This window comes from Silene latifolia, chromosome 4 (genome assembly GCF_048544455.1).
Source record: "Silene latifolia isolate original U9 population chromosome 4, ASM4854445v1, whole genome shotgun sequence".
Taxonomy (NCBI): Eukaryota; Viridiplantae; Streptophyta; class Magnoliopsida; order Caryophyllales; family Caryophyllaceae; genus Silene; species Silene latifolia.
This window is the reverse complement of record NC_133529.1, coordinates 27,545,340-27,558,095: the sequence shown is the minus strand read 5'-3', so window position 1 is coordinate 27,558,095 and position 12,756 is coordinate 27,545,340. Positions and strand designations below refer to the sequence as shown.

The 12,756-nt window shown below is 36.4% G+C and overlaps 1 protein-coding gene across 1 annotated transcript; it reads right to left on the bottom strand.

Annotated features, from left to right (window-relative positions):
• Nucleotides 1-10,104: 10,104 nt before the first annotated feature.
• LOC141651283 (uncharacterized) lies at nucleotides 10,105-11,957 on the bottom strand. The gene is made up of 3 exons (XM_074459001.1): nucleotides 11,789-11,957; nucleotides 11,131-11,391; nucleotides 10,105-10,730 (listed from the first exon to the last, which is right to left on the bottom strand). The coding sequence occupies exons 1-3, from the start codon at nucleotides 11,955-11,957 to the stop codon at nucleotides 10,105-10,107; spliced, it is 1,056 nt and encodes a 351-aa protein (XP_074315102.1).
• Between the last annotated feature and the right edge of the window lie 799 nt (nucleotides 11,958-12,756).

The following is a 12,756-nucleotide window of genomic DNA, read 5'->3' as shown; positions in this document are numbered from 1 at the left end:
GTAACATGTTATATTTTCTTATTGTAATATTTGGGGCCCCAACTTGGAAGCTCGCACAGGGCCCCCGATAGCTCCGGGACGACCCTGATATATATATATATATATATATATATAGTAATAAGATCAACTAACTCCATGTTTTACATGTGAGTCCATGAGTTCCATTGTCTACCCTTAGATCATGTTATTGAATGACTTAGATTAAAAGTAAAAAACAACTAATAATATTATTCTAATGGCTAAAACAATTACCTCTCTCATCCTACCACTCATAGGTTATTAGCATGCATGCAAGTTGTCAATCAAAACATCACACACACGTCCTACTGACTTCCCCCCATTTATCATCTCTCTATTATTCAAAATTAATTTTCCCCCAAAATATTTCCCCCAAATTAAACCCCAGTAATTTCAACCGCCTAAGAACGAAACTGCTCTCAAAATCCTCCAATTGTATCGCTTTTTTGTTACCTTATTATCGGTTTCTTCTCCATTTTCTTTTCTCACTTGCAAGCTGCCATTTTCGTCCATTCAGATTACTTCAGAAGGTAATTTGTTTTTGGGTTTTTAGAGTTTTATGATTTTTTTTTTGGGTTTTTAGAGTTTTATGCTTTTTTCTCTTCATTTATTTAGACGTTTTTTTTAATTTATTGGACATTGTTATGTAATTGCACTGTATTTGATCACTGTATTTTGTCACCATTGTTGCTGTAATGTTCTATTTGATCACTGTATTTGCTTTCTTCATTTTGATTACCCAGTTATTTTTAGCACATTTAGGACATGTAGGACATTTATTTTTGATCACTGTATTTTGTCAACAAACGTTTTTAGCACATATGTTCATATTCATTAAGATTACACAGAGTTTTTTGAAAAATCCCACTTTTGTTGCTTACAATTAATCTTTCTCTGTTAAAATTACAGTTTATCCAGATTTTTTTGAGAAATCCCACTTTTGATTACCCTTTTGTTAGAATTACACTTTTGTTGCTAAAATAACACTTTATCTTTGCTACAATTACACTTTTTTTTTGCTAAAATTACACATTTGTTGCTGTTAAAATAACACTTTATTTTGTTAGAATTACACTTTTGTCAGCTAAAATTACACTTTTTTATGTTAAAATTACACTTTTGTCTGTTAAAATAACATTTTATTTTGTTAGAATTACACTTTTGTTGCTAAAATAACACTTTATGCTGCTACAATTACACTTTTTTTTTGCTAAAATTACACTGTTGCTTGTTAAAATAACACTTTATTTTGTTAGAATTACACTTTTGTCTGCTACAATTACACTTTTTTTTGTTAAAATTACACTTTTGTCTTTTAAAATAACATTTTATTTTGTTAGAATTACACTTTTGTTGCTAAAATAACACTTTATCTTTGCTACAATTACACTTTTTTTTGCTAAAATTACATGCATTTTTATTAAAATAACACTTTATTTTGTTAGAATTACACTTTTTTTCACTAAAATTACACTTTTTTCTGTTAAAATTACACTTTTGTCTATTAAAATAACATTTTATTTTGTTAGAATTACACTTTTGTTGCTAAAATAACACTTTATGCTGCTACAATTACACTTTTTTTTTGCTAAAATTACACTGTTGCTTGTTAAAATAACATTTTATTTTGTTAGAATTATACTTTTGTCTTCTACAATTACACTTTTTTTTGTTAAAATTACACTTTTGTCTTTTAAAATAACATTTTATTTTGTTAGAATTACACTTTTGTTGCTAAAATAACACTTTATCTTTTTACAATTACACTTTTTTTTTAAAATTACACTGTTGCTGTTAAAATTACACTTTTTATATTGTTAGAATTACACTTTTTGTCTCCGCTAAAATTACACTTTTTTTTTTTGTTAAAATTACACTTTTGTCTGTTAAAATAACATTTTATTTTGTTAGAATTATACTTTTGTCTGCTAAAATTACACTTTATATTGTTAGAATTACACTTGTGTCTGCTAAAATTACACTTTATCTTTCTACAATTACACTTTTTTTTGTTAGAATTTTTCTTTTATCTGCTACAATTAATTTTTTGTAATGTTAACGGATGTCGGATGGAAATGAGGCTAAATCGAGCAAGACCAAAAAAGCAAAGGTGCTGTCAAGTTGAAGAAGCGACTTGTTGAGCGAGGTTGAAAAACTTAAAATTACTGTTATTTGTATTTTGTGTTATGTAAGGTCTATATGTCACGTTGTTAATTAATACTTGTTTCTTCAGCAGATGTCAGATCACGTTGAGGCCAAACCAGCCAAGAACAAAATAGCAAAGGTGTCTGTCAAGTGCCGGCGTCGCAAAGACTTTTGTTGAGCTCGTTGAAAAGCTTAATGATGCCCAGCGAGATGCGGTACGGAGGATCGGTTTCGGTGGTATTTTGGAGCTTAAGCTCAAAACATATCCAATGGGTCATTCTAAAGATTTTCTCAAAGCATTCAGCGACGAATCGTATATTTTTCGGGTAGCTAAAGATAAGGAGTTCATGGTCACCAAGCATGACGTGTATGACTGTTTTATCTTACCACTTGGTCCTAAAACAGTTGATCTAGTACCTACGGGCCGCCAAAAGGATTCTCAAGCGCCGGAGAACAAGCAATTGAAAGATAAATGGCGGAAAGGGTACAACATAAAAGGGGTTAATGAAGGCATTAATTTAGGAATTGTCTTCCAAGATATCTTAAGAAAAAAATACAAAAAAGGAGGTCCTCAATTCTACAGGCTGTTTGTTCTGCTCGCCATGTCATCATTCCTAACTCCAACGTCATACAGCGGGGTTGACTTCAAGCTTTTGAGAGTCGTTGAAGATGTGAACTCGATTACGCAGTATGATTGGTGTAGTTATGTGTTGGAACATTTGGTGAAGGCTGCGGCAGCTACTGGTGAAAATAAACAGACTCTGCTCGGTTGTATCCCCTTCTTAATGATTACGTACTTTCAACGTTTCGATTTCCGTGGTACGAGTTGTCCCCACAGCCTCCCTCTCATTAAGCACTGGGACCGACAGACGCTTTCTGAAAGACTACATGGTGAGCTTGACAAGAACCGTTTGGGTCGGCAAACTTGGTCCTTGGTCAAGTATCCTCGGTGCCTTCAAAAGGAATTATTAAGCATTGGCGGGGTGCCTAATGACAGCAAAGTGTTGGCCATTGGCAATATGGTTAGTGATGCGGCATTACAAGTGACTTCAACTTCAGACAGGAAGAAGTTCATCGAGATTGAACTCCCATCTGGTGTTGATGATGACGAGGAGTTGAAAGCTCTAGCTGTAGATGTAAGTGTTATTTGTTGATTTGTCAAGGCTAATTTACATGTTTTAAAGTTACTCTTTCTTTCACTACAATTACACTACAATTGTAATTGCGATATTAATCAGTAATTGTTTAAATTACAAGGTTGTCAGTTAAAATTACACTTTTATCTGATAGAATTACACTTATTAAAGTTAAAATTACAATAAAAAACTGTTAAATTTACACTTTTGTTTGTTTAAATTACACTTTTGTCCGTTAAAATTATACTTTTTAAAATTAAAATTATACTTTTGTATGTTACAATTACACTTTTGTCCGTTAAAATTATACTTTTTAAAGTTAAAATTATACTTTTGTATGTTACAATTACACTTTTGTCCGTTAGAATTATACTTTTGGCCTTTAGAATTACACTTGTCAAAGTTAAAATTATACTTTTGAATGAACACTTTTGACTGAACACTTGTCCAATTATCTGTTTTTTAATGTAGGATATGCATGAGCTTTACTTGGAGATGCAAAGGAATGCTACTGTCTTCTATTCATGGTATGCAGATGCAGCCATGACGCTCAAAAGGTTAACAGGAGGTCTGAACTATTCTAGTGACCCTGTCGCTACACAATGCACGCAATCATTCTTTCAAAGCCAAAGGATGAAGGATTATGCTGTGGAAATGCAGGAGATAGCTGAACGAATAAATCATTCCGTGAAATCGGCGCTGTCTTCTTTGCAACAAAGTCCAGTGTTGATGATCGAGAATGATGAGGTAGATGACGAGGGATACAAGCAGCAAGGTGGTGATGATGATGAAGAGGAGGACAATGGTGATGAGGACGAGGGAGATGAGGAGGATGGTGATCATGTTGAGGATGAGGAGGATGGTGATGATATGGAGGATGATGGATACGATAATGAGAAAGAGGTGACTGTAGATGTTGGTATAGACCTCGAAGGCACGGTAGCCGCCTCAATTGTTCGGGATGAACTAGCCAGTGACAAAGCACGGGAGGTGTCTACACAACAGATAATGGAGGCGGTGCAATTTTACAACACGGCTGAATTTAAGGACGCTGCTAACAGAGAGGATGACAGTAAGGACACCAACGTGGACATTGGTAGTACTCGTGATATTTCCGTTATTTACAAAAGGAGGAAGGTAGTTGGGAAGGAGGTGGCTGTTGACGAACCACCTAAATTTGACCGGAAAGTTCTTGAAGAGTATTATTCAAAAGAAGAGGTTGATGAGGCTGAGAAGAAGTTCTATGCGAATCTTTCTTGCAAAGGAACAAGAGCAGACTATGGACATGGGGGTGCCTGTTGCTGGGGAACCTCAGATAGCTGATAAGAAAAATGAGGAGGATGGGCCCACCGACGCTGATCCAACTGTCACTCAATTCCTATTTTCGACTGCGGAGATTATTGAACCAGAGCGCCGAGCTGAAATGCCGGCCAGAGAAGACCAAGGAATTGGAGAGGTACCAGAATTGTCGAAAGTGGCCCCTGACGCTACGGGAACGGTAGTGCATGTGAGTGAAGTTGTGAATGCCGAGACGGACAAGGATGATGACAAGATTGGGAAGGGTAATGCTGAGCTTGGTCTCCAATGTGCAAGTACAACAGTGGTTACTGCAACATTAAATGATGTTGTACAAGTGGATACTAAATCTTTGGAATTTAGTGGGCCTGATGCTGGGGAGTCTGAGAAGGCGGAAAATGCCTTGGTGGAAGTTCAGAACAAAGAAGTTGCCCCCTGCCACTTAGTTCCTTTTCTCGACTGCTGAGATATGTGAAGCGGAGCGCGCAGCCGAACAGGCTTCAAAAGAAACTCAATATTATGAAGAGGGGGCCGGAAACGGCGGATGCGCAACGACTGATGAGCGGTCGTTAAAGGGTAACGAGCAGCCGGAATATGTATTTGCATTGCAGGCAAAGGAATTTATGAATTTATGGACGTAGAATGGACAAGTACTGTCTATTCTAGTGCGGACGTAAACGCGCTGTTCCAGGAGGACCCAACATCTGTGCATGCTGAAAATCAGTCAGGGTGGAATAATGATGAGCCAAATTTGGATGCAAGTCCTCTGACAGTGGTAGAGAAGGTGGTGGATGGGGCTGCACTGAAGGATCACGGAGGTAATCCATTGACCTTTAGAGTTTAGAAGTGCCATGGATGAAGTTATATTTTTTTGCACTAAAAATACTACTTTGACAGTTAAAATTACACTTTTTATAGTTAAAGTGACACTTTATTGAAATAACACTTTATATTGTTAGAATTACACTTTTGTCTGCTGCAATTAGACAATTTTTAGTTAAAATAACACTTTATTTTGTTAGAATTACACTTTTGTCTGCTGCAATTAGACAATATTTAGTTAAAATAACACTTTATTTTGTTAGAATTACATTTTTTTCTGCTAAAATTACACTTTTTTAGTTACAATAACACTTTTTTTTTTGTTAGAATTACACTTTTGTCTGCTAGAATTACACTTTTTTTGGTTAAAATTACACTTTTTTTTGTTAAAATAACACTTTATTTTATTAGAATTATACTTTTGTCTACTAAATTTTATTTTGTTCTCTGCCACAGTTACACTTACTTTCTGATGATGAAATTACACTATTTTTATTACAGATGCGGCAGTGGAGAATGATGCCGTGAAGTCTTTGGAAGGGACTATCGACCACGGAGAGGTAACAGCTGATGTAGTACCAGAGGCAGAGAACGCTGACATTCCTATCCCGGTACCGTACGTCCCTCACAGTGATCTGAGCTACCATCCTTTTTTACTTCACTCGAGCGAGCCCTTACCGTGCATGGATCACGTCATTGAGAACCTTGGGTGTTCTATTGATTGTGGGGCACCTGCTCCTGAATTGTGCTTTGCGACGAGAAACCTAGCATTCAGTCAGGAGCTCCTAGTGCCAATGTTTAGTGACAAGAAATACTTGATTGACTATGCGTTCAATCAGTCAGACGCGTTTTCCGAGTTGTAAGTGTATTATTTTTTACAAGAGGCCCTTAACATTCCTAATTATATATATATATATATATATATATATATATATATATATATATATATATATATGTTGACTAAGTAAATGTTTTTGTTGTAGTGAACGATTGGTCCAATTTAGCGAGTTTTATTTCATTACCCGGAAGATATTGGAACTTTGAACTCGGGCGACAAATCATGACAAGTGTTATTGATGGTTGGTGCTTGCTACTCAACCACATCATGAAACCTTCGGACATATCCCGTTGTTTCTTTGGCCTAAGTCACACTGTAAGTTAAAATGTTACTTTTGTGTGTTAAAATTACACATTTGTCCGTTAGAATTATACTTTTTAAAGTTAAAATGTTACTTTTCTATGTTAAAATTACACATTTGTCCGTTAAAATGATACTTTTGGCCGTCAGAATTACACTTTTTATTGTTTAAATTATACTTTTAACATTACCCTTCTGTGTTAATAGTACACTGTTGCGTGTTACAATTACACTTTTTTTGGTTAAAGTTTCACTTTATTTTTATAAAATAGCTCTTTTAATTATCTGATCACACATTTAACACTTTTCAAATTAAAGGACCCCGCAAGGTATATTTGGAAGGCTCAAAAGCTTGGGAAAGTATTGAACAAAGACGAAGACATTTTTTGTGGCTGGAATGCATGGGCTGAAACCTGTTGTGCACCATTCCAGCTTGACACGGACATGGTAGGTAACAAAACATGTAATCTAAATCATGATTTTTAAGGATTCCTTTTACTGATCTTAGCGACACACGATGCAGATCTTTACGCCGTGTTATCTGGTGACGGTGATCATTACAGCTGCGTGTGCATCAACTTTCTCACCGAGCATATTGACTACCTCGACAACCGCACATACGATGACCCATTAGAAACGCTCCCTTACGGAGGGATAACACGTATTTCGGTAAGTGTCCGATATCCAAAAGTCACCCAATTTATATGGGTCATACTACGTTAACACACTGACGCGTATTCATGTTCAGGCAAATATAATGGGGAAGTATTTGGTGTCTAAAAGGCAGTCTAAGGGGGCAAAGGTCAGCGGGTTTAAGATCGTGAACATTGAGTTCAGTTGGCAAGGTCAAGGGTATTCGAGAAATGACTGTGGTGTTTTCATGATGCTACATATGATGTTTTACCGCGGAAGCCCTTTTCAATGTGACCTCGGGAAAGATGATGCTATGAGTTTGTACCGTGCTGAGATTGCTGCAATACTCGTCCTCTGTGACATTAACAATATCAGAGAAGAGATCATGATGCGGGTTGGTTATTTCAAAGCAACTGCTGGACATCCGTTGATAAGAAAGTTGAATGCTGTTAAGAGGAAAACAGATGGTGACATAGGGCCGCAATCCACAAAACGTGCTCGCGTAACTAAATCTGAAGAGCCCGTTATGGAGGCGACACCTGTTACCATGCGCATTCCGTTTGGTAAAGCCCTATCCTCTGTTAAGAGCCATCCTCGTGGAAAGGGGGACGGGTTGGGCTGCTCTCTCGACTGTGGTAGAGGTGGTCTCAACACAAATGTGGTGTTAAAGATGCTCCGGAGCAACCAAGCGTTAATAAAGGATATTAAACAGAGGAGGAAGCATGTTGCCGACTATTGCTTGTTAGATGACCACAATTATGATGAACGGTCGGTTAATCTGAATTAATAATGGCTCATACTCACATTATTTTTCACATTTAGTCTATTTTAATTAACAACTTCTTTAATATTACGGAGTGCAGTGAACAGCTGGTCTGGTACACCCGTCACGCAACGCTTCGGAGAGCTGACATTATGTCTTTGGTGCCTGAAAACCTTATGTCGTTGAGTGTCATCGAGTGCTGGTCGATTTTGATGAACCATTTGGAGAAGGAGGAATATGGCAACCAAATGAAGATGTCATTCTTTGGTATACGTCACATGGTACTTCCATTAACCATTGCATAATATTTATACCCACTTCTATTACACCTTTGTTAGTTAGAATGACACTTTTCTAAATTACAGTTATATTATGTGAATGTTTCACTTTAGTTCTTTTAAACAACAAAAGTGTCATTCTAACCGTCTAAAGTGTAATTTTAAGGGACAATAGTGTAATTTTAGGTGACAAAGTAACCACATTAATCATGTTCACTATTGCCTTTAAAAGGATATACTGTTGGGATTACTTGGGACGTTTGAACAACCAGGCACACAATCAGACAACAACTATGACAACCTGTACCAGCTCTGGGACACCTTCATCGTCGACTGTGAGCAAACCGTCAACTTGAAAACAGACTTGCTATTTGTCTCGTTCTGCATTGACGACCATTTCGCATGCGTATGTATCAATCACAAATCAAATTCAGTCGACTTGCTAGACGGGCAAAGGCATTCTGATTTGCAAAAGTCGCAGTTTGGAAAAGCAGCGCGTTTAATTGTAAGTTATTGTCCATCCCTTTCTTCCAAATGCTATCTTTTTTTTTTCAATCAGTTTTGCAGGCTAGCGTAGTAAGTGATTATTTAGAATCACGGGTTAAGGAAAAGAAGAACACTAGAGCACGGGAAATTCCTAATTATGCGTTACGCCAGATACCTTTCAGCGGGATGTCACCTACTCTCAACCAACCAGAGTCGGGTCTGTTCACCATGATGGCAATGCTCTTATACGAGGGTCTTCCTTTTCAGCATGAAGACCCCGAGAAGAAGAAATCAAGGCACTATTTGGTGATCCAGCTTATAGCTACCCTCGTTCTAGCAGACATGAACGTCTTGCGCGAAGGTGTGCTCGAGAAGGTCAAAGCTTTTGTTAGCACGAAGGACAAAATGTGGAAGGTATTACAACGTGAGCGTAGGCGCCCGTGCCAATGTGAAAAAATAACAACCTTATTCTAGTAGTTAAGTTTTTGTGGGAATATTGCCTTGGCTATGTAAACATTTATTTCATACTTTGTATTATTATCAGATGTTAGCAACCTTAACCTAGACAGTTAGTTTTTGTGTAAACAATGTTAGCAGATGCTTATTGTTATCTTTCAACATTCTATAAGACAAGGTGTTTTATGTAAATCCATATAACATGCCGGCAAAGAATGCCTTTCCTCTTAAGCATTCCGCAGCTACAAATGGCTTTCAATGTATCTAGTTCAACAATATAGAGTAATATGTTAATTAAATCAGTCAGAAGAAAGTGTGACTGTAATACACAAAAGTGTAATTCTAACCGGCATAAGTGTAATTCTAACCGGACATAGCAGTGACAGATAGATCTTACATAACACAAAATATAAATGTAATTTTAAAAGGCAAAAGTGTAATTTTAGGTGTTTTATGAAAATATAGTTATACCAAACTATGTTATAAGGCTTTACTATAGATGAAGTGTAACTTTAATCACATAATCTATAATTATAATGAGTTTAAGTGTAATTCTGATCATAACAATCCTACCCTAACCAGATATGAGGCCATTGCAATTTTATTTCCTAGATATCTGCAATTGTAAGAACATAAATTGTCATAATAGTCAAGAGTGAAAAATTCAACGTTCTGGTGTTGTACATTATAACTGTTTCGTCCTATTCAAAATACTTCAACAAAATACATTGTAATACCAATGGCGACCAGTTGCCTTCCTTACAGTTTGATGTCTAAACACAATACGAAACATCATGTTGTACCTCGTATTTTGCGTAGACATTCCCAAAAAAATGTACTGCTTATTAGGTATTATATTGATTATTCTAAGATGCCTTCTTCTTCTTCTTCTTCTTCTTCTTCTTCTTCTTCTTCTTCTTCTTCTTCTTCTTCTTATTCTTCTTCTTCTTCTTCCTCCAACGAGGGTTCTGACGATTGCGACAACGGTGGGTGCTCTGCGAAAGGATTAGGGCAGTTCCTTTTGTCATGGTTAGCTAATCGCTTGTAATTTTTACACATACGTTTTGGCTTCCTTGCCAAAGCAACTGCTTTTTCCTTCATCGACAACATCCTCTTTCCGCTTCCCTTGTTCTTGGATTTATTGGGCGGCAAAATGGTTATCTCCTGACTAGGAGAACAACCAAGAATTTTCTCCAACTGTTGTTGTTTATTCAATGGTGATCCTAATAGTGAAAGTTTCTCCTTAAACTGTCTAATTAGACTAGAAAAGTTGTCGACATCATTCTTCAATTTGCCCATGAGCATACCAACTGTCTGATGAATCTCTGACCACATTACTGACATAGCAATCTGTTTTCCATCTATTATATCAACGTCCTCAGTTGCTTCACCATTACAATCGAACATTTTAGACAACCTTGCATCTTTACACCATCTTTTAACAACACATTGTTCTGTAATAATCTTCACTCCGTTTGATGAGTAAATCCATATGACATGCCGACAAAGAATGTCTTCACTCTCAAGCATTCTGCAGCTACAAGTGGCTTTCAATGTATCTAGTTCAACAATATAGAGTAATATGTTAGTTAAATCAGTCAGAATAAAGTGTGACTGTAATACACAAAAGTGTAATTCTAACCGGCAGAAGTGTAATTTTAATCAACAAAAGTATGATTTTAACGGATAAAAGTATAATTTTAACAACCCAAAGTACAATTTTAACAACCCAATGTGTAATTTTAACAACCCAAAGTGTAATTTTAATCAACGAAAGTGTAATTTTAACGGATAAAAGTATAATTTTAACAACCCAAAGTATAATTTTAACAACCCAAAGTATAATTTTAACAAACCAAAGTATAATTTTAACAACCCAAAGTATAATTGTAATCAACAAAAGTGTAATTTTAACGGATAAAAGTATAATTTTAACAAACAAATGCTACAGAATGATACCTGGGCAGTATGTGACCTCATAAGTTCTGTCCCTGTTTGCATCTCTTACAGTGGTCACCTCTAAAGAGCCACACTCAGTAAATCCTCTGCTTTTACAAGTGCCGATTGAGCACTTGGCCTCTTCTTGAAATTCCTCGAATACTTTATGACTGTACACTTGCGCCCCGTGCACTTCGATAGCTAGATACGTTGATATTACAGGAAAAGTGTGGCTGTTACAATTGTCAACTGCTTTTACGTGTGTGTCTTTGGTCCATCGCGCTACAAAAACGCATCGAAAACTCAACTAATGTTCCTGACTTACTCTCAAATCTCTTAAAAAAACTATTTTCGCTCTCTGATCTTTGGGTTGTCCTCATAACACCCCCCATATCTAGGTCCCTACAATGAGCCATAACCCACTGCTTCCTTTTGGCGTACATTTCTTGGAACCAGTCAATGTTATTAACATTGTGTTCCCTACCAATTTCTTCCCATTTTGCATCGAACTCTGCCGCTTCATTGTCTTCATCCCATATTATGGCATTCAATTTCTTTACAAAGACTGAATAATCGTCTCTCGTCACTCCATACTTGCTTGGCAACTTGTTCATGATATGCCACATACATTATCGGTGCCGCGCTGTCTTGAACACCAATGGCACCGCTTTAAGAATACCAGGATCCTGATCGTTGATAATATACTTGCGCTCTTTCCCACCCATCGCAGCCAGAAAACGGGTGAAAACCCATTTAAACGAGTCTGCATCTTCATGAGCAACAAGCGCTCCACAGAAAGTGACTGATCGTTTATGGTTATCAACCCCGGTGAAAAGTGTGAAGGACATGTCATACTTATTGGTGGAATACGTCGGATCGAACGACACTGCATCCCCAAAAACTGAGTAGTTCCTTCTAGCGATTCCGTCGGCCCATATAGCTTTACTAAGGCTACCGTCAGAATCAACATCATAGTCAAAGAAGAACCCTGGCCTATTAACAACCAATTCCTTAAAGTGGTCCACAAACATCTGACCGTCCCGTTCATGAATGTAGCCTTTCACATCTCTGTGAAAGTTCTTAAAATCATTCAAACTAGCTCCGATGTTTTCAAACCCATTAACATGTTCCTTCAAAATTTTGTAAGTCTTCGTTGCTCCTATCTTCAGCTGTTGATTATTGAAAATCTTTTAGATGTATGTATTTTAATCAACAAAAACGTAATTAAAACAAATACAAAAGTATAAACTCAAAAAACAAAAGTGTTGTTTTAACAAGAAAAAGTGTAATTGTAGTAGCAAAAAGTGTAATTTTAGCAGACAAAAGTGTAATTCTAACAAAATAAAGTGAAATTATAACATAAACAAGTGTAATTTTAATCAAGAAAAGTGTAATTTTAATCAACAAAACTGTAATTTTGACAAAATAAATTGTAATTTTGACGGATATATGTATAATTGTAACATACAAAAGTGTAATTTTAACAGACAAATGTAGAATTCCAATGACTCAAACAAAGTGTAATTCTAACCAACAAAACTGTAAGTTCAAGAAGGCGAAGGCTAACTTCAGAAAACCTGGAATACTCACCCTTGAATTATAAAGGATTATCATTTTGGGATAGTCTGTTATGTTGCATGCCAACTT

Coding starts and splice junctions, on each gene's coding strand:
- LOC141651283 (XM_074459001.1), bottom strand. CDS start 11,957: ATGTCCTTCACACTTTTCACCGGGGTTGATAACCATAAACGATCAGTC. Junction 11,392..11,788: donor TATCAACGATCAGGATCCTG/GTATTCTTAAAG, acceptor GCGTTTTTGTAG/CGCGATGGACCAAAGACACA. Junction 10,731..11,130: donor TGAGGTCACATACTGCCCAG/GTATCATTCTGT, acceptor TTGTTGAACTAG/ATACATTGAAAGCCACTTGT.